Source organism: Parambassis ranga, chromosome 7 (genome assembly GCF_900634625.1).
Source record: "Parambassis ranga chromosome 7, fParRan2.1, whole genome shotgun sequence".
Lineage (NCBI taxonomy): Eukaryota > Metazoa > Chordata > Actinopteri > Ambassidae > Parambassis > Parambassis ranga.
This window is the reverse complement of record NC_041028.1, coordinates 331,495-350,000: the sequence shown is the minus strand read 5'-3', so window position 1 is coordinate 350,000 and position 18,506 is coordinate 331,495. Positions and strand designations below refer to the sequence as shown.

Genomic DNA, 18,506 nt, shown 5'->3' with positions numbered 1-18,506 from the left:
AAAAAATTAAACAGAGGGCACATTAAAGTCTGCAATTAACCAAACAGGGGAAAAAATATAGAATGAGCAACCTCCTTCTGCCCCCAATTACAATGCAGCAAGTGAGGCTAATTACTGCGACTTGATTATTTCAGATTTCTGAGTGAGGGGGGACGACAGTGCAAGTTCAGATAAGGCTAGCAGGCACAGATATAACATATACAGAGGAGTGTATGGATTAAAAACCCAGCTAATTTAATACTGTCTGTTCTGCAGGAAGACAGAAGGAGAGGCACATCCTGCTGCTGTGCGGCTGCTCGCCTTCAGGCTAGTCCCTTCAGGCCAGCGCTCAGCGGTAGGCCTCCCACTTGGGCTCAGAGCGTGGGGATGTGCCCAGGGCCAGGACCAGCAGCACTCAATCACCCAGACAGCGACATCCTTTCGCCATCACCATCAGAGAGGCCCCTTTGGGGTGGTGGAGGTGGTGGGGGGTGGAGGTTGGAAGAGATATTTATGGGTAGAGTGTTCACACACACACCCATGCGGCTGCGATTCGGCTGATATACTGTCGGCTGGACTGTGGGACGGAGCCATATAGTTCATCTCCTCCTCGTTTTTAGCCCCTAACCAGACCCCTGTAAGTGCTCCTCTGAGCTTTACAGGTTGGGTCTGATGCACGGAGCAGACAGCGAACACGGCACCGCATGTAAATCTCTCTGTCTGACGCTAGGCTGGAGTTTGAAGGCACTTATCGGATCTCATTATCAGAGATTTGCTTTGTTTGAAAATGTGAACCAAATGACCGAAATAAGCTGCGGCACGGGGAGAGAGACAGAACGCAGTGTTTTGGCCCTCTTTGTTAGGAAAAGACACTTTTGAATGAAGCCCTGCATGATGAGCAGCACATGTTTACCTAAGAGGTGCATTTTAATGCCTCTTTACCTTTGATTTGGGAGCAGAATAATTACAGAGGAAGCCATGTAAAACCCCGTGGCAGATTAGGGAAGTGAGCTGGAAATGGGTTCAAATTGTCGTTCTGAAGTAAAAAGAGGCTACTTTGCACCACAAGGGGTTTCTTTTCCTCAGGCAGGCCAGGGATTAAAAGAAGCCATAAAAGGTCTCTGTAATGGCATCAGTAATGTCTTGCTGCCATTAAAATGGTGAGAAAAACATCTGCTTTGCATTTTTCGCTCCCCTGCTACTCATTTGTCTTTCAAACTATCTGAGCGAGCGCCTTGGTTTCAACGTGCTCATATTTCTTCAGAATAAGGTTATTTTACTGACTTCATCCGACGCTTTAAATCAGGGAGGTCACATGTGTTTCTGTACAATTATCTCCACTGAGTTTTTGATCCCCAGTAGCATCATTTTCTGACGTTCCTTAACTTTATTCTCTTTATTCACACACAGCTCAGAGTAAACACCTCGACTGCTGCTTGGCTCTCCTGTAACCACTGGAGGAGCTCTGGATCCTCCTTCTTCGGGCTTCTGGGAAGCCGAGGCCCCGCAGTAATCTTTTCTCTGCTAACCCTTTAATAAACCATAGCCTGCTTCATTAGCCTCCCCTCACAGAGTGATTGATCGGTGCCAGTCACAGAAAGCACATCCTCGCTCTGCCTCTACCTCTCCTCCTCCTCCTCCTCCTCCTCCTCCTTCCTCCTCCAACTAAATAAGGCACTTTTTTTAAATCCAGGCAGCTACCACCCATCACACTATTAAAGGGGAGTATTCAGCGTGAGCCAAAGAGGGAGTGGCATCAGCCGTGGATGGCAATGCAACAGTGTTCCTTTTGTTCAAACGGCTGGGTCCAAATCAATTTATGGGATGCACTATAGTGGGCTCAGAACAGCAGATTCTTACAGGTCGGGGTTCTGTCTGCACACACATGAAATTCAGGGACAGTCAAACATTACAGAATGCATTAAGAATGCAGCCAGACTGAGGAGGAATGAGACGGGATCAACAGAAAGGTGCAGTCATTATTGTGTCTATTGCTCAACAAGTCCCTCATTGTGTCTTTAACATTGACAAAGTTACACATACTCGAGGATCATCAGCATGTATTGAGCTGGTATAAGACCCTTCCATGTATGACGAGTGATAATGACGTATCATTTCCCTGTCCCCCATTAGGAGCCGGGCTGCTTTAGTAATACCTACAAAGTGCTTTGTGATCCTTCACTGCTCTACAGTGGAGGAATAGAGAGATACAGGAGGGGAGCTGCTCAGCTGCAGTGATAAAGTCAGTAATATCACTATCTCGCCCTCCTCTCTCAAGAATTGCTATAAACCTATTTCGAAAATTGCACCCATATATTCAGCGAAGACAGTTAGCTCATCCCGGTGACACGGCAAACTTTTAGCCTGAATTATGCCCGTGTCACTCAGAGGGGTTTATCAAAGAGGGTCAATAACTCAGAGAGACCCAAATCTGGAGGATGGGCCCGGCCTGGCCCGGGCGCCTCTCTCTCTCTCTCTCTCTCTCTCTCTCTCTCCACAGAGGCAGCTGGTGAGCTGCCACGCAGCAGCCTGCTGCTATCGCTCAGGACACAAGATGGTGCCCAGATACACGGCGACGTGGCAACACTGCACAACTCCAGCACGGGCAGAATGCAAGGGGGGTAAACTACAGCCGAATCACAGCAGACACCGTCCAGAGACACCAAAACTCATCATTATCCATCAAAACTGTTGCTCTCTATTATTATTTAAGTTACATTGAAATAATTTCTGAAATGTTGAAATTATTTATTTCTATTTAAAACAAAAAATACAATTGTTTTTTATCTAAGTAGATAAAATTATTGGTATTCATCTCTAAATATTTGATTCTTAAAGAGATGAACGCAGCTGCTTTTTGCTTAGTTCCTGTGGCAGCTGACCTTTCACCTCTCCTGTGTGGTGGCTTCAGTGTTAGATCATCTCCACACAAGATCATTTCACTTTCATCTACATCAGGGTGGTGCTCAAACACTTAGAAGGTAGCTGTGGCTAATTCAGGAGCTAACTCATCCCTGGAGAGGAACACTGTGTCAAGAATACACACACCGTGCATGAAGGACGTACAGAACGAACATGCTGGAGCGAGTAAAGGACGCAAAGGGGACGCAGTCTCACATGGGACACCTCGCTGGTAAAGAGTGGAAGTGAAATGAGGTGATGCTCGTGTTAATTCGACAAGAATTCAGCAGTAGATTTTGAGTCATGAGTGGAAGAGGGTCATGCTGGCAGCATCGGAACCCACCTAAACTCCCGATTGATCAAAATACAGGCAAAGAGGTGGATTTAAAAAGAGTGTCATGTATAAAAATAAAAGATTAACTCATTGTTAGTGCCCTCCAGGGCCCTGGAGGCTGCACAGGGAACTGCAGTTTTTTACACTGGAAATGCAGCTTGATTGATTCTTAATCTCAATCTTAATCTTAATTATGACGAGTTTCCTGCTTCAGTCAATAGAAAAACACGAAATAATTCTCATGTCCTCCCTCCGGCTGGAGTGAAAAAAAGAAAAAGAAATATAAGTTCATTTCAAAACAATGAAGAAAACAATGAGCGCGCTGTGTTTAAGTCTGCTGGTAATAAACTGACCTCTCCGCCTGCGTCTTCACTGTCTGTCACACGTGTTCTAAACAGAACTCTGGATTCATCGCCGCTGCATTAAAGCACAAAATACATTACGTGGCGCCATTTTGCACCATTTTAGGCTCAAAACACATTTCACGCTGACACTTATCTGCAATTAGCCATGTTAGATGTTTGTCATGTGCAAACACTTAGCAGAATTTGACATTCATTTGATTCTAATGGGCTTTTCAATGGTTTTTTTTCCGCCTGTAGGAAGTTTTTCAGTGCACTGAAAAACCATTCGTCACCTGAAGACAGAGTACATTACCAGCATCTGTTGTTAAAACAGACTTTTTCCCGCAGTGCTCCTTTAAACGCGGAGTTTTTCAGCAGGACTCTTTGCCCCGTCTCTGTCTCGTAGTCTGAGGGGTGATATCACTTGCAGCTGTTTACAATTAGCTCGGCTGTGTCCTGTAGCCGTGCTTCGGTTTTACTCGCCCCTCTGTAAAACCTGTACTTTCCAGATGGCCTTAACATGCATCAGCCCTAAAGCAGCTCAACCCCGTAAAGCCAGGACTGAATGAATTTTATTAATTTAATGAAAGGCATCATGGCGACCTCAGCCTCATTTCAGAAATGATGTAAACGCACAGGTGACACCAGAACATAGCCCACAGTGAGAGTGTGCTGAACACTGCTCTGCTGCAGCAGTCAGCAGGAACACAGTGTTTGGGTCAAAGTGATACATGCCCACACTCTCCTCTCCTCTCCTCCCTCTGTGTACATTTAAAGCTGAACTAAAAAGAAACTGAGGACTATCAGACACCCACAGCCACGAGCTATTCTGCATCTTGCAGACCTCAGATGACACGCAGCTGCATCCACACTGTACAGAAGGATCATTCTGTTATCGCATGTGGCCCAGATTTGCAGCCAAACAATACAGAGCAAGTTCTTCAGTCTGCCATCACTGAAACTGAGCCGTCCCAGGGACAACATGAGGACCCAGGACCTTGGTTTGTTTGTAGTTGATGCTGCATCCTTGATCAATCAATCAATGTATTCTGGCATTTTATGAACAAACAAGACCTAAAGATGTACTCACAGTTCCAAACTTGACAACAACACATGATGAGGACTTAGATGAAACTGTGTTTGTCAGCACAACAAAAGCTCAAAGAAATGTTACTCCTGACTTCAAGGCCACCTGATGCCTGACCTCATCACCCTTTACCCTGTTTTTAATTCCAACTTGTAGTTATTAATATCCTAATCCCAACTGCAAGTGAAAAATAAAAACATAAGCCCGGACTCCTGGGTGCAGGAATCTGCAGGGTTCCATCCCTCCGACCTCCTGAAGCCGAGCTAAACCTCCATATGTTCCATTCTGTGACCGCCCAGTGTAAACATGTGATGTTTCTTGGGGGGGGGGGGGTGTAATTATTGACCGGGCACTGTGTTTACTCGTGAGGATGTGTTGAACATGAGACAAACTGTTGTCAGATTCCAGATTGGAAACAGCTTTTAATAATTAATAACTGTACAATCCTGTTAATGTAATTAGGATCCAAATCCCCACTTCTCCTTCTCCTCGTGTGGCTTTCTAATAATCCTCATATATATAGCTATACGCACTTACACAGACGTTGTGTTTCTAAGTATAAACTCCATGAATGGTGCGTCATGAATAATGATCAGTGTGTGATGCTCGCAGACACACACACTGCTGTACACGCCTGTAGGGCAGGAGTGCATTCCAGCGAGTTGGAGCGCTCTTTATCCAGCCAGAGGTGGAGATGATCCTCCCTCTCCCTCTCTCTCTCTCTCTCTCACTGTGGGGCCTATGCCTTTGTGTACGTGTGTGTTTACGGTCGTCCCGGCAACCGAGAAGCTGCTTCTTCATTGGGCCTGGGCCTCCCCGCCCTGAGCGCTTGCCTTGCATGGCGCAGGGCAGGATCCTGCTAGCGGAGTTAATAGTCTACCTGAGGTTTAGTTAAGTAGGCGCATGTGTGTGCATATGTGTGTGTGTGTGTGTGTGTGTGTGTATGGCATCATCAAAGCATGCCAATAATTACAGAGTCGGGTTATTACTGTACGTGACTGTTATTTTCATTAACATTCATTTCCCGTCTCCGGTAAGAGTAAATACCCACCCACCAGTTTAATCACAGGTTTATTTCAGTTATCTCCATGATATCATCAAGCCCTCATAACTTGACAGTGGATGAAGTATTTATTTTATAAGAAGCAGACGTATGGAAGGATGTAAATCTGACTAATGGAACAATAAGCTAGTTTCATACCGTCCTGCACAGACGTCCACACGTTCTTAAACGACCTTGGGACTCGTATGATACTAATAACATGGAACCCGTCATGTCCGAAATGGCGGCGTGTTTGCAGGTCTTTGCAGATTTACGTCGCATTGAGATGCAGGCAACCTTGGCAGGAAATAAGAGATGGGAAAAAAGCCAGCCTTTCATCATTTTCCCCCCAAATCAGAGGAGGAAATGAATATGGATGCCCTCAGGCGTGAGGGGAAGGAAATTCAGGGGCTGATGAGGTCCCTGAAGGATGCGTCTGGACAGTACCGGAACTTTTCAGCTGGGTCGCTGCCAGCGTGTGTGAGCAGAGAGGGCTACCATGGAGCATGTAGGAAACACATGCAAGCACAACACTAACATATGCAAAAAAAAAAAAAACTGTGAGGGCACATGTGCACACAGGCTGATTAGCTACAGGGATTACACACCCCTCCTAGGTTCGACTGGATTGTATTTACTGAATGGAAATCAGATTACTGCCATGTTTAACGGACACACATCAAATCAAACATTTTCCTGACTTCAATTCCAAAGTGAATGTAACACAGACACGAGTCACAAGCCTCAGAACGAGAGGACAAATTCTGCTATCACACTCTGCAAATAGTCATATGGCACCATCCTCACCGTGGCATGTGAGGATGTGGCAGACGAGGCTTAAGGATAAAATAAAACTGGTTAGGCACACTGAGCCGGCAGCCGGAGAGCAGCAGCAGCAGCAGTGAGGCTGGAGAGTCAGGATGCCCCCACATCAACCACTAATTCACCGAGAGGGAGGGGGACTCCTGGTGAGGGATTACAACGGGCTTCAAGAAGGGGAAGCAGCTGAAAGGAAACAAACAGACCACATTCCAACAGACATTAAAGGAGCAGGTGGAGCACCTCTGTCTCACAGGCCTCAACGTGATACTGAAGACACCTTCAGCGTGATGTGCGGTGCTATGATGTGCATATGTTTGTCTCTAATGAGTCAATAAATCAGAGGGGAAGGAGAGTGACGGAGTCACATGATCTGCAGTCGATCCACTACTCCACCAGCTGTGAACTAGGAAGTCACTAGAACTAGGAACACACCAGCAGCCACCACAGCGAAAAACAAAGCAAAGACGCAGCCGCCTCTGAACTCCTGCTGGAGTCCACTTAGGAAGGATCTTCTGGTTTTGACTGTCAGAAAAAAGCAACAAGGAGCAGGCAGTAGGACAAGACCCTCCACCGTACAGACCATCGCTGTCTGTCTGCTGCTTCATCCTCCTCTCATGTTGGACCGAGGCGAGACCAGACAATGTGTTGTGTGTTGCAACCAGTAAAGTCTGCACTTCATTAGTGTTTAGAGTTTAGTGACATTCCCCTGTTTAAGACCTCATTACTGCACATTGTTTTGTACATGAACCACATCATCCACTCAGGATTTCACGTTTCTAACAGATTAGTGCAAGCTTTTTCCCTCTTTTGTTATTTATTGAATACGTACTGATGCTGTGTGGTGACATGAGCTCCCTGAAGAGTTTACATGTGCTCCTGAGGCAGAGAAAGAGGACAGAGAAATAAAAAATCAGTCAGATTCACACGGGACTCATTTTATCACTGAACCTGTGTCTGGTTATATATAGCACATAATTAACTTTTTTAATATAAATTACAGTTCCAGTACAGCATCAGGATCACTGATGACTTCTGCAACTATTACAAGTTACAAGAGATCCTGCAGGTAAAACCAGCCCCGTGCTAATCAGGCTTAACTGGTGCTACATGAGGATAACATACATGGCTAGCTGGTTAGCATGCTAACCTCAGTAAACATGTCTGCACTACAACATACACGAGTTCAATTCTAAACACAAACTTTATTTTTCTTTAAAGGGGATCGATCTGTCAGCCTGCTCTGTGTGTTCTGTTTTCCAGTGTTGGTGACCATCGGCAGGAACTTAAAGGTCGGATCTCACTCTGATGCTCTTTGTGTTAAATTAGTGTAACTTCTCTTTACAGTCCGATAGCAACCGATTAGTTCGTCAGTTTCTCATTAAAACGAAGAATATGAATCATCTGAAGCTATAAAACATAAAAACATCATCAATCCTCCGGGTGGACCCTGTAGGAGTATTGGCTGGTTGTCACTCTCTTCCTGCTCTGTGCACCAGAGAGGTACGTCTCGTCTTCAGGTGATGTGCGTCCATGTGATTGGAGGCGTGGCTTCAGGGTGAGCTCCGAGAGAAAGGGGCGTGTGTTTACTTTAAATCTGGCTGACTCTCACTGAGTTTTCAAACCTCCTCCCCTACCTTTAACTGTAAGCTCTGTTATTACCTGAAGCACTTGAACCTGCTGAGCAGCTGCAGCTTCCCCTGTCTGTCTGTCTGTCTGTCTGTACAGCTAACACTAGCTGATGTGAGCTCGGTAGCTAATCACAGACTGAGAGCTGTCAACAAGATGACATCTGATGTCTCTAATAAGGTTAATTAATCAGACGTTGCTCACTTAGTGTGTCTTTATTACCATTAGGAGAGCGGTCACCTTTAAATACTTTTGCAGGAAATGATGGCTACATTTGGGCTACAGTGGGATGGTCTTCTGTCAGCGCCACGGCAAACAGGATGCCTTGAATCTGTAATATGAAGCCTGATCAGAAGGCTCTAATAATGATTCCCCCACTCCTGCTTCTCCAATCTCACCTTTCACTCTCATCCAGCGCGGCTCTCTGTACCAGTGATGATGGAGCAGATTAAAGTCGTCCATCACTGACCGGCCGCTCTGCCGCCGCGTCCTGCGTGGGTCACTCTCTGTTAAAGTCAGGCCCTTTTGGCAAAAACAATGATCTGTGCATGACCTCTGTTACATTTTAAGGGATGGTTGGGCCCCAGGCGACGGTTACCATGGGATACACCACACAGCGCAGTGAGGACGCGTCAGTCAGCAGGCACGGAGAGAGCTGGGAGGACAGGTAGATATTCACAGCTAAATATAACACAGCAGCCCTGACAGAGGACAAATGGCCACACAGGAGGAGGAAGCGTATGCAAATAGGAATATTCAGGATTCATATATGTCAGTTTAATAGGAGAGCTTTAAAATGGACAGCTGAGCCAAGTGTCAGCGTGTCTGAATAAAAGTTTGGAAGCAATGGAACAAATGTCTCGAGTACTGAGAGACAGGCATGAAGACAGAGCGAGAGGCGGCCGTACCGGACGAAACATCTTTAAGGTTCCCAATAGACTCCGTCTCAACAGACTGAATAGCTTTGCTGACTGCCACAGCACTGACCTCCCACTGACACAGAGAAAATGACCACTTTCTGCAACTTTAAAATGGCCTGGGGGGGGGGGGGGGGGGGGGGGGGGGGGGTGAGGTACCAGCGCTGAGAATACAACAGACAATTGCTGACTCAATGTTTGTCAGGATATGGGAGGGAGGAAAATGTGTCCTTGACACCTTAAACGGTTTGGGATTGAACACAACTTATTTTGACAGTTAGTTCTATATCAATGACTTTTCGCAGACACACACACACACACACAGACACATCCTTCAAAAGACAACGCGTCGCCTCCAAAACAAGCTCTGAAAAACAAAAAAATGAGGAGGCTCTCAGCAGCTGATGACCAGGGCCGTGCGTACACCTGTATTACCGCTATCAGCCTAATGAAAAACAGCAGTAACACAACACCATTATTTTCTCCACTCCCTGAGGTGCAATGCAGGCCTATTAGATCCCTAAGCTGATCTGTCCTCACACACACACACACACACACACTTGGCCTCAGACGCTAAAAGCCATAAAATATGAGTGTAACATATCGTCCTATTATAGTTTGCTTTTGGAGGCCTCCCTGTCACTCAGTTAATCTTAAGAATGCTGTTCTGGTTTACAAGTAACAGCTGAAAATCAGGCAGAGAAACACAGCCCGGGCTTGATGGACAGGATGACTTATGGCTGGCCTGGCTAGCAACCTCTTTGAACGTCTGGGCTGAGATATATGACGAACAGGCAAACGTGGGAGGACACGGAGTCCCTGAAATTCCTCGTAAAGGAGGAGGAGGGGTGGTGATGAATCTGCATCTGCTCTTAACAGTACAGCAAATGGGACATACTATCATCAGTGAGGTCATGGCTGTCATTATGTGTAGAGATGTGTAACCTTGAAAAAACAACGAAGAAGAAGAAGAAGAAGAAGAAGGAGGAGAAGAAGAAGAAGAAGGAGAAGAAGAAGGAGGAGAAGAAGAAGGAGAAGAAGAAGAAGAAGAAGAAGAAGAAGAAGAAGAAGAAGAAGGAGGAGAAGAAGAAGAAGAAGAAGAAGAAGAAGAAGGAGGAGAAGGAGAAGAAGAAGAAGAAGAAGAAGAAGAAGAAGAAGAAGAAGAAGAAGAAGAAGCCGTTTGCATCGGAGCTAGAAACGTTGCTTAATCACTCGTGGGCTCAGCATCATGAAATCTGGGTGACGATGACATCACCCCGCACCAACATGAACCGCCGGCGTGACGTGTCGGTGCGGTTCCTGCTGGCAGCCTTTGGCGTGGTGTTTGCGCTGAGCGAAGACACAGTTGGACCATAATTAGACATGCTGCTTCCTGTACAAAGACCTCCCTGTGTAATATTAATCATGTGAGGATAAAGTTGTAAATCCATCCTCTGTGGAAATTCCCTCTGCGCTTTCATGTACTCTGGAAATGGAGAAAAGGCTCCTCTCTGTTAGTGTCAGTGTGCTCATGAGTCTCAAAATCTGCAAAAAAAAAATGTCAAAAAACAAAACAAAAACCCGAAGTGGCCTCGGTGACCCGAGCTTCACTGCTGTGACGACACGCAAAGAAAAAAAAATATTCTGAGTGGATTTGATGGGGTATTTAGTGACATTAGTTCATCTTCATGGAGGATCGCAGCATATAAAATGCTGCAGAATAATATTTTTGGTTCCCAGCATTCATTTTCTCCTCTAAATTATACCATTCGTCATGCACTCATTACAAAGACAGTCAATTTTGAACCAATTCCAATTGCCTCTAATTTCTAACTGAAATAATACAAGATGCACATTTTTCATCTGCCTGACATCCATTGACTTTATTATTGTATGGAAATGCCAGAGTCAGGCTGAACAAACACAAAGAAAAGTTACACTGTAAGTGAGGTTTATTGGGTAGGTGCTACACTCGCTGCAGAATCGATCAAAATCAAAGTCAGAGGAGTTATTTTTAATGCGCTTTATTTTTTGGGGTTTTTTGGCACTTCAGGTTAGCACTACGTTTTAAGTAGCCGGTTACAGAGCGAGCCATAGGCTGCAACACTGACATGTTGTGTGCTTCTCCTTAATCAAGTTGTAAGTACAACAGAATTATTCTACATTCATCACGGACACCTAAGCTGTCACTGCTGTTTAATGAGTATCAATTAAGCTGTTTCAACAGACTAGCTCAGCACTGTAGACACAAACAGGCACAGCCCCGAGCACAGGCTCCCAACACGTACACAGACCCACACACAGCGCACACAGTGGAATTAAACCACGCTGTTGCTATGCACATTTGGTGTTTTAGCAGTTTAAATTATTTTTTATTATTTTTTTATTTTATTTTCATCGTACTTTGTAATTTCTAGAATATTTTGGGTCAATATTATTTTAAAAATGTTATTTCATACAGAAAAATAGTTCCTTTAATCATATTTTTGATCTAATGCAACAAAAAAGTCCAAAGGCAAACAACACATGATGTCTCCATATGATGGAGTTATGATTCATTATGTTATATTATAGGTTAATGTGCACTATATATATTATATTTTCTTACGCTGTCAATAATCAACACCATATACAGCTGCACCCCCCCCCCCCCCCCTTTACTCCACAAGGAAAAACAAACTCTTAGTTTTTGTCGCTTCAGATTCTGACATTAAAAACTTGTTTGCAGCAAACAAAAAATAATAAAAAAAAAACGATCAAATGAGCCATTCAGAGTCTGAAAGCTCGGCTAATTAGAGAAGTGGAGTTTCTTTAAATCAGACGGAGTTCGTTAGATAACGACACAGAAAGACTTAACAAATACACAGAACAATTAGCATGCTAACAAGCTATCATACACAAGTATGTGCTGCATTTATAAGGGACTGAGATGGATCAAACGTGTTATTGTGACTATTTTCCTGCTGTTAATGTAAAACAAATAAATATCTATTCTTCTTGATCATATAAAATCTATGAATATCAGGAGAGAGGTCGGATTAACCGTTTCAGCCATGGCAATAAAACACACAGCACAACAGGCTCAGTGAAGTGTAGAAGACTATAAACACAGACATGCTGGCCTGAATGTGACTAAGCTGTACAAAGCCTCTGTATGACCCCCGCCAAGAGACAGACGACCACGGGCCAGCGAGGTCAACGGAGCCGGTGGAACATTGACTTGATTCATCAAATTAGGTTCTATGTAATTGCGCCGCATGACGACTCATAAAGCACGGAGGCCATAAAGCTGTCAGGCAGCCATCGGCCTTGGTGCTAAATGAAGTTACAAAAGGTGCAAAGTTCACAACTTCATACAGTGCCGGAGTGAAGCGTCCAGCAGCACTTCCTGCGGTCATAACCCCGCCGTCTGCGGTAACCACGGTGATCAGGAAGCAGATCAGAAGAAGGCACAGAGACAGACTCCGTCTCTTATCTGTGAAATCACCTCTATCCGCTGTGATCTAAAACACAGACAGAAAACAAACACCTGAGTGCATGTGTAGCGGGCCGACCCCTCGGAGAGGCGCGGAGCGCTGTGAAGGCAGTTTACCTTTGTAATTGTTACAGATCACACCATTAGCACAATATTGTCATAGCTCCTGCTCCTGCAGTCAGTAGCAGCTGAGGGTTAATTTGCATAATAAATCTTAATTGAAGCTCATTAAGGGTTTGATAAGAAGCAAATCAGGTACACCGCGGATAACTTAAGATTAATGCTTTCTCCGAATATTGAAGGGAAATGTCACATTCATTCATTACAGGGCACTATATGACTTTAAATGATTATCGCCTGAAATCACAGATCCACTCGTGTGTATTGTGTTTTGTAAAACTGACTGACTTCTCATTCTTAGCTTGCAGCTTGCATGCATATAATATGAGGGTCTTGGTCACATCTCCAAGGCTCAACACAAATCTCTGATCTGCGTCACCATTAGCTAGAAACTCTCCAACTGTGGAAGCAGGTGTGGGAGCTGCTACCTGCACGTGTAGAATATATATTTTATTGAATAAAAAGACTTCAAATAAAGGTGTAGTAGTGTGGAATAAATGATCCTCCATATTGTGTGTGTGTGTGTGTGTGTGTGTGTGTGTGTGTGTGCAGATCCTGCTGCTCTAATTGCACCTCTATGGAAACAGCACAATCATGACGTGGAGTGTGGAGACCTCAAACTTGTCTTTGTGCAGTAAAACAGTGAGAAACAGACAAAAAAGACAAAATGAAAGTTTGATTTGATTTTTCAAAAACGTAAATAAATAAATAAATGAAGATTTAACCATGGCTTCCTAGCTGGTCTGAGGAAAGCAGATTATTTTTGTTTGCCTTATTTTTTGTAGGATAAATTCAGTTTTGATGATGCATTCAAGGACCATTGGAAAGTTCAAAGTCTGACAATTCTTCATATGTTTTTTTTTTACAGGTTTAATTTAAGATAAACAGCTGGTTTATTTTAAATTAAACAAAATGCAACTACATTTTGGGGCACGAGGTAAAATTATTTTTTTACAAATCTCAATAAATATTTATATTTTTATGTTTTTATATATATAGTTCCCTGTATTGTCATTTTTTGCCACCACACATCATAGAAATCAGTGATTTTTTTTTGTGCTGGGGGTTTTTCCTTTAAAAACATCATGCTAACCTGATCCTGCTGAAATTGTTTATACAAAAAAACACAAACCATATGGGCCACATGTACAGGATGCCCTCTGACTGACTACGCATGTAGGTCAACAACTACAAGATGGATGTCTTCACTTAAATCTCCTGGACTTTGTGTGGACGCACATGATGTCCTGACCAAACCGCTTCGGATATATAAATTACAAAGATATAAAACGCTGGTGGGGATGTATATCATTAAAGTAACACAAAGCACATGAGCTGCGGAGCATTTTACCATAAAGCATAGAAACATTCCATACCTCCTCCTCAGTGTAATCAATACCAGGCTCCACAGAGCTACTGTATGAGCTGTGAGCTCGCCTTGCATTCTTATCCCCTTAAATCCACATAAATGAACAACCCGGGCTGTAAAGTCTCCTCCCCACTTTGCTCTGTAAATCATTATATCTGTAGGGACCTGGACAAAAATACCATCATTTCTTTTGTACTTGGAAAGTCTGGCAGAAATAATGAGTTTTAGCCTCCTCGCAATAAACTCTCCCAATATTCTAGTTATTGTCAGACTTAATGAGTAAAGAAAAAAAAAGCATAACAAGAAATAGTCTCTTTTCTGCAGTGATGATCACATGGAAACATTATCCACATGAATCACCCCAACGGCATATCAAATTGTGTCATTTGCCTGGAAACTAGTGCAGGTCTCCGAGGGAAGGCAAGGTGAGCGAGCAGTTGCTGTAGAGAGGTGCAACACTGCACAGGCACTTGCCTTGAGACCAATCATAACAGCCTGTTTTTTCCTCCACACAGGAGAGCGCAGCAGCGGCAGAGCGGAGGAGAGAGATCACTGTGCTGGAGGGCACGGGAGTCTTGGTTCTTATCACCTAGACAGTGCACCACCACCACCACCACCCTGTCTGCCTCTCACGCAAACAAAAGCTCTGGCAAACTATTAGCTATCTACACCTGTCACCTCACGAGCACGCAGGAGGAAACCAGCGTTCCAACCACCTGACTTCTCCTCACTTTTTTCCTTTACTCTCCTTTCTTAAGAATGTACAGCAGAAGAAAACTAGCTGATGAGGAGAAAGTTATTAAAGGGTATCTCTACGGGGAGCGCCTGCAAGTTAAGGAAAACGCAAGCGCTGCAACAAAGTGCATAGTTTGGTTTTGCTCATCAGCAAACGGGGAAAAAAAATAAAAATTCAAGGCTGGATTTGATCAAAACCAAAATATTTGCCTTGTTGACCTCAATACAGAGAAGGAAAAACACAGATTTAATGAGTGCTAATGATAATATCCCTGAGTAGCTGTGTTCAGAGCCACTGTACAAGCACGGCTGCATTCTGTCTAACAGTGTTCTATGATACAAACAGCTAACTTGCAGCTGTGCAGCCATCATAAATCCACTTCCTGTCCTGCCAGGAAAAGCTCAAAATGCCAAAATAAATACATATAATTAATAAAAATGATGACAATTCAAAATATATTGTAGTTATCAGATATCACATGTGGCCTAAAAATATTACAAATATAGGGATCAGTCTAAAATCATAGATAAACTGAAAAGAGACGTAGTTAAACAAACACAGCAGACATTTTGCTTTGGTCATTCAAAATGGACATTCTTCATTGTTATTTTTTTTTTACCTTAACCAGATAAACAACATCTGCCTTGATCGTAGGATGTTTTCTGAACAAACCACTTAGGAGGAATTCCGGCTATGGCCAATTCCCACAAGCTGCTGTCAGTCACTAGCCAGCACTGCAACCCTTAATGCCTTTGTCTGTTCTCCAATTTATCTTGTTAACCGCAAATTGGGCTAACGGTTTGAGGCACAGAGCTATTGTTAAAAAAGGAGTAAGGAGTGAGAGGAATACTCCCACAGCCACCAAATAACATATGGCCCCCTTCACTCAGAAACCCGTGCACTTACAGAGCTGTACGCCACATATATGAAGCTGATTCCAGCCTGATGGCCTCAGGTTCAGAGGGGCCGGCGAGGTGGTAATTGGCATTTTGAATAAGCATGTGGATCAGACAGGACCGGTCTGTACTGCTGCATCTGTGGTCTCACGTTCACAAATACGCCGATTAATAATACCCAGAGGAGAATACAAGCCCCCCCCCGGAACGTCCTGTGAATAAATGCCTGAGCCGGGAATGACGCCCTTTTATTTATTTCTTTACCAAACACCATTTCCCCCATGAGGGATACTGCATCTTTAAGAGCCCTACAAAAATGAAACCCATTCCTTTTGCATCTTCGTGCTCTTATTTCAATACTCCTCTCTCCTTGTTCCCCCTCCACACATCATTAAACATATTATTATAACATGACTGTCAGCCTGCGCCTCTCTTCGCTCCATTCTTGCTCTGCCAGGTAATCAATTTGTCGTCACTCTCTGTAACCCCAGTAAAGTCATCAAGTGAAATGAGTTACAGCTGCAAAGAGCCTTCAAGAATACCAGGAGGAGGGGGGGGGGAGAACGCGAGAAAAATGACAACACAGCCCAGGAATATTCCACCGCCTGATAGCACATCCCAGGTCTGGAAGATGAAATATTAATGCACAATTTGTTTATCTGCAGGCCCACATCTCTCCAGTGCCGAGCTGTTAATTTTCTATCGGCACAGACAACGGATCAGTCAGTCATGAACTCTTCACAGCCATTACCGGGAGACATTTTGATTAAGTATTCCTAATGTAGTGGATAGGAAAGAATGAAAACACTCTGCCTGCCAACTTTTGATTGACCATTAAGCCACTGATGAATGTGCCTGTCAAAGAGGAGACAATTACCTCAACAATGAAGAAACTCTTCTGGAAGGCTTATTTCTCTATAGGGCTGACACATTTAGCAGAGCACAGGCGAGGCAGCTGAGAGCGTGTAAAGGGATCACTTAGGCATCTCCTCCAAAGTTCTCTGAATAAAACTGGGGGCATTGTTTTTAAGAAAAGAGGGGAGCTTTTTGGAGGCTGGGAAAAATATGTAGTGACTGTATAGCAGAGAGAGTGTGTGTGTGTAAACTGAGAGTGTGCCGGGCAGATAAGGGTCTCAGTATCTTAAGCGGGTATAAAGAGACGCTATTATTGGCAGAGAACAATCGCCATCTGGTTGCTACATCCGCAACCATAATAAAGACTGATAACTTCTCAGCACACCACAACCAAGTAATTGCATCCTCAAACGCTGAAATAGGCCTTGATCAATCTAGATTTAATCCAGCATCATAATGAGGATTTGCTTTTTTTTAACATTTCTGGAGAGCACCTTCATTTGCATAAAATAGCACCAATGGCTGCAGAGGATACGGCAGAGTAACCTGCAGGCTGTGACCTTGTGTCGTTTTTTTTTTTTTAGGAAGAGGCACAACAAACACACAAACATGTGCACAGGAAGCGTGCATGTCAAACACACCAGAGTGCAAAAAGCAACAAAAACAAACACAACAAATGTGTGTGTGTGTCACCTCTCTCTGCCAGCAGCTCGGATAGACTGAGAGTGTGTGTGAGTGTGTGTGTTAGAGTGAAACCCATTCTCCATTTGTCCATAAGATTATGAAGAGTTCATGCAGAGTTCATCTGCCACAGATACAGCTCCACATCTTTCAGCCTCTCCACACTTCATGCGGGTCAAATCAACACACTCACTCAGAAAGTTTCTGATCAATGAATGGATAAATGTCCTGTAATTAATAATGTACACACAGCAACCTGAGGCCCCTGTAATAATAATAATAATAATAATAATAATAATTATTATTATAATTATTATTATTATTATTATTATTATTCTGAATCCCCCTGCGTGTCTCCTCACGGTGCAGTTATATAACTCTCAGATGGGACAGGGTCTGCCTGGCTGGGCTCTGGATCCAGGTCCCCACATGATAAAAGTTTGAATCACAGTAAAATCCCGCACGCTGCTGTTAAGAGAGAAGGAGGCTTACCCGCAGCCCGCCGGGGCGCCTGCTGTTTCCTCCGTGGCATGCTGCTAAATATATATGTTTGGAGTCGCAGTTCAGTACTGTGCCCAGGTGAAATCTGAATGCGGTCTACGATAGTCCATGCATAGAGAGAGAGTCTGTGTTCTGGCTCTCCGAGTTCTTCGGTCTCTCTCTGTGTAAAAAAAAATCCAGTCAGGATCGTTTTCAGAGGGAACAGATGTTGATCGGCTTTCACCTTCTTCTTCTTCTTCGTCTTCTTCCTCGTACCCGGAGCGAACCGTCTCCTTTCACCATCCGGTTTTGTCCATCAGCGCCACATACGTTGATCGACGTGTGTCAGTCAGTCCCGCAGGGTTCGGCGGATTAAACGTGCGGGGAATGCGCGTAAAAAGGCGTTTGGTACAATGGTACGGTACATTACGCACGGTGCGGGCGAGGGGAGAGGCGATGCCAGCAGACATCGATCCATAGAACAAACTGAACATTAAGAACTCCTCCCTCCTCGCCTGGACTTGATGATGGCAGCGAGACATTTGTTACACTAGATAACCATGAGTTTATTAAAGGCGCAGAGGCCACAGAGCTCTCTCATGCAGGGTCTTCTGGTTTAAACCTTTTGGTTTCTTTGCAGCTTCCGCTTTGCTCCGGGTAAAGACAAGTTTGTGAGATTCGCAGCAGATGAACGGAGCGCTGCGGCAGCACGGAACCGAACTGAACCGAACTGAACCGAGCTGCAGCTGAGAAACCAGATAAAAACACGGCAAACAAGTTTGTTCTGCTGCGTCTGTCACAGTCAAGATGAATAAAGCCACATGTCTCTGGTCCTGTAAAGTAATCTGATTACATTAGTGTTT

At 44.2% G+C, this 18,506-nt stretch overlaps 1 protein-coding gene across 2 annotated transcripts in view; it reads right to left on the bottom strand.

Annotated features, from left to right (window-relative positions):
* tshz2 (teashirt zinc finger homeobox 2) overlaps window positions 1-18,189 on the bottom strand; it is a 37,653-nt gene extending 19,464 nt beyond the window's left edge. Inside the window, exons 1-2 of one of the 2 annotated variants that reach the window (XM_028410575.1) lie at window positions 17,888-18,189; window positions 17,656-17,824 (exon numbers count right to left, since the gene is read on the bottom strand). In XM_028410575.1, the coding sequence (XP_028266376.1) occupies window positions 17,656-17,695 (40 nt within the window). In that variant the 5' untranslated portion in view covers window positions 17,696-17,824; window positions 17,888-18,189. Of the gene's footprint in view, window positions 1-17,655 lie in introns of both variants that reach the window. The other variant, XM_028410574.1, reaches the window with a different exon arrangement.
* Between the last annotated feature and the right edge of the window lie 317 nt (window positions 18,190-18,506).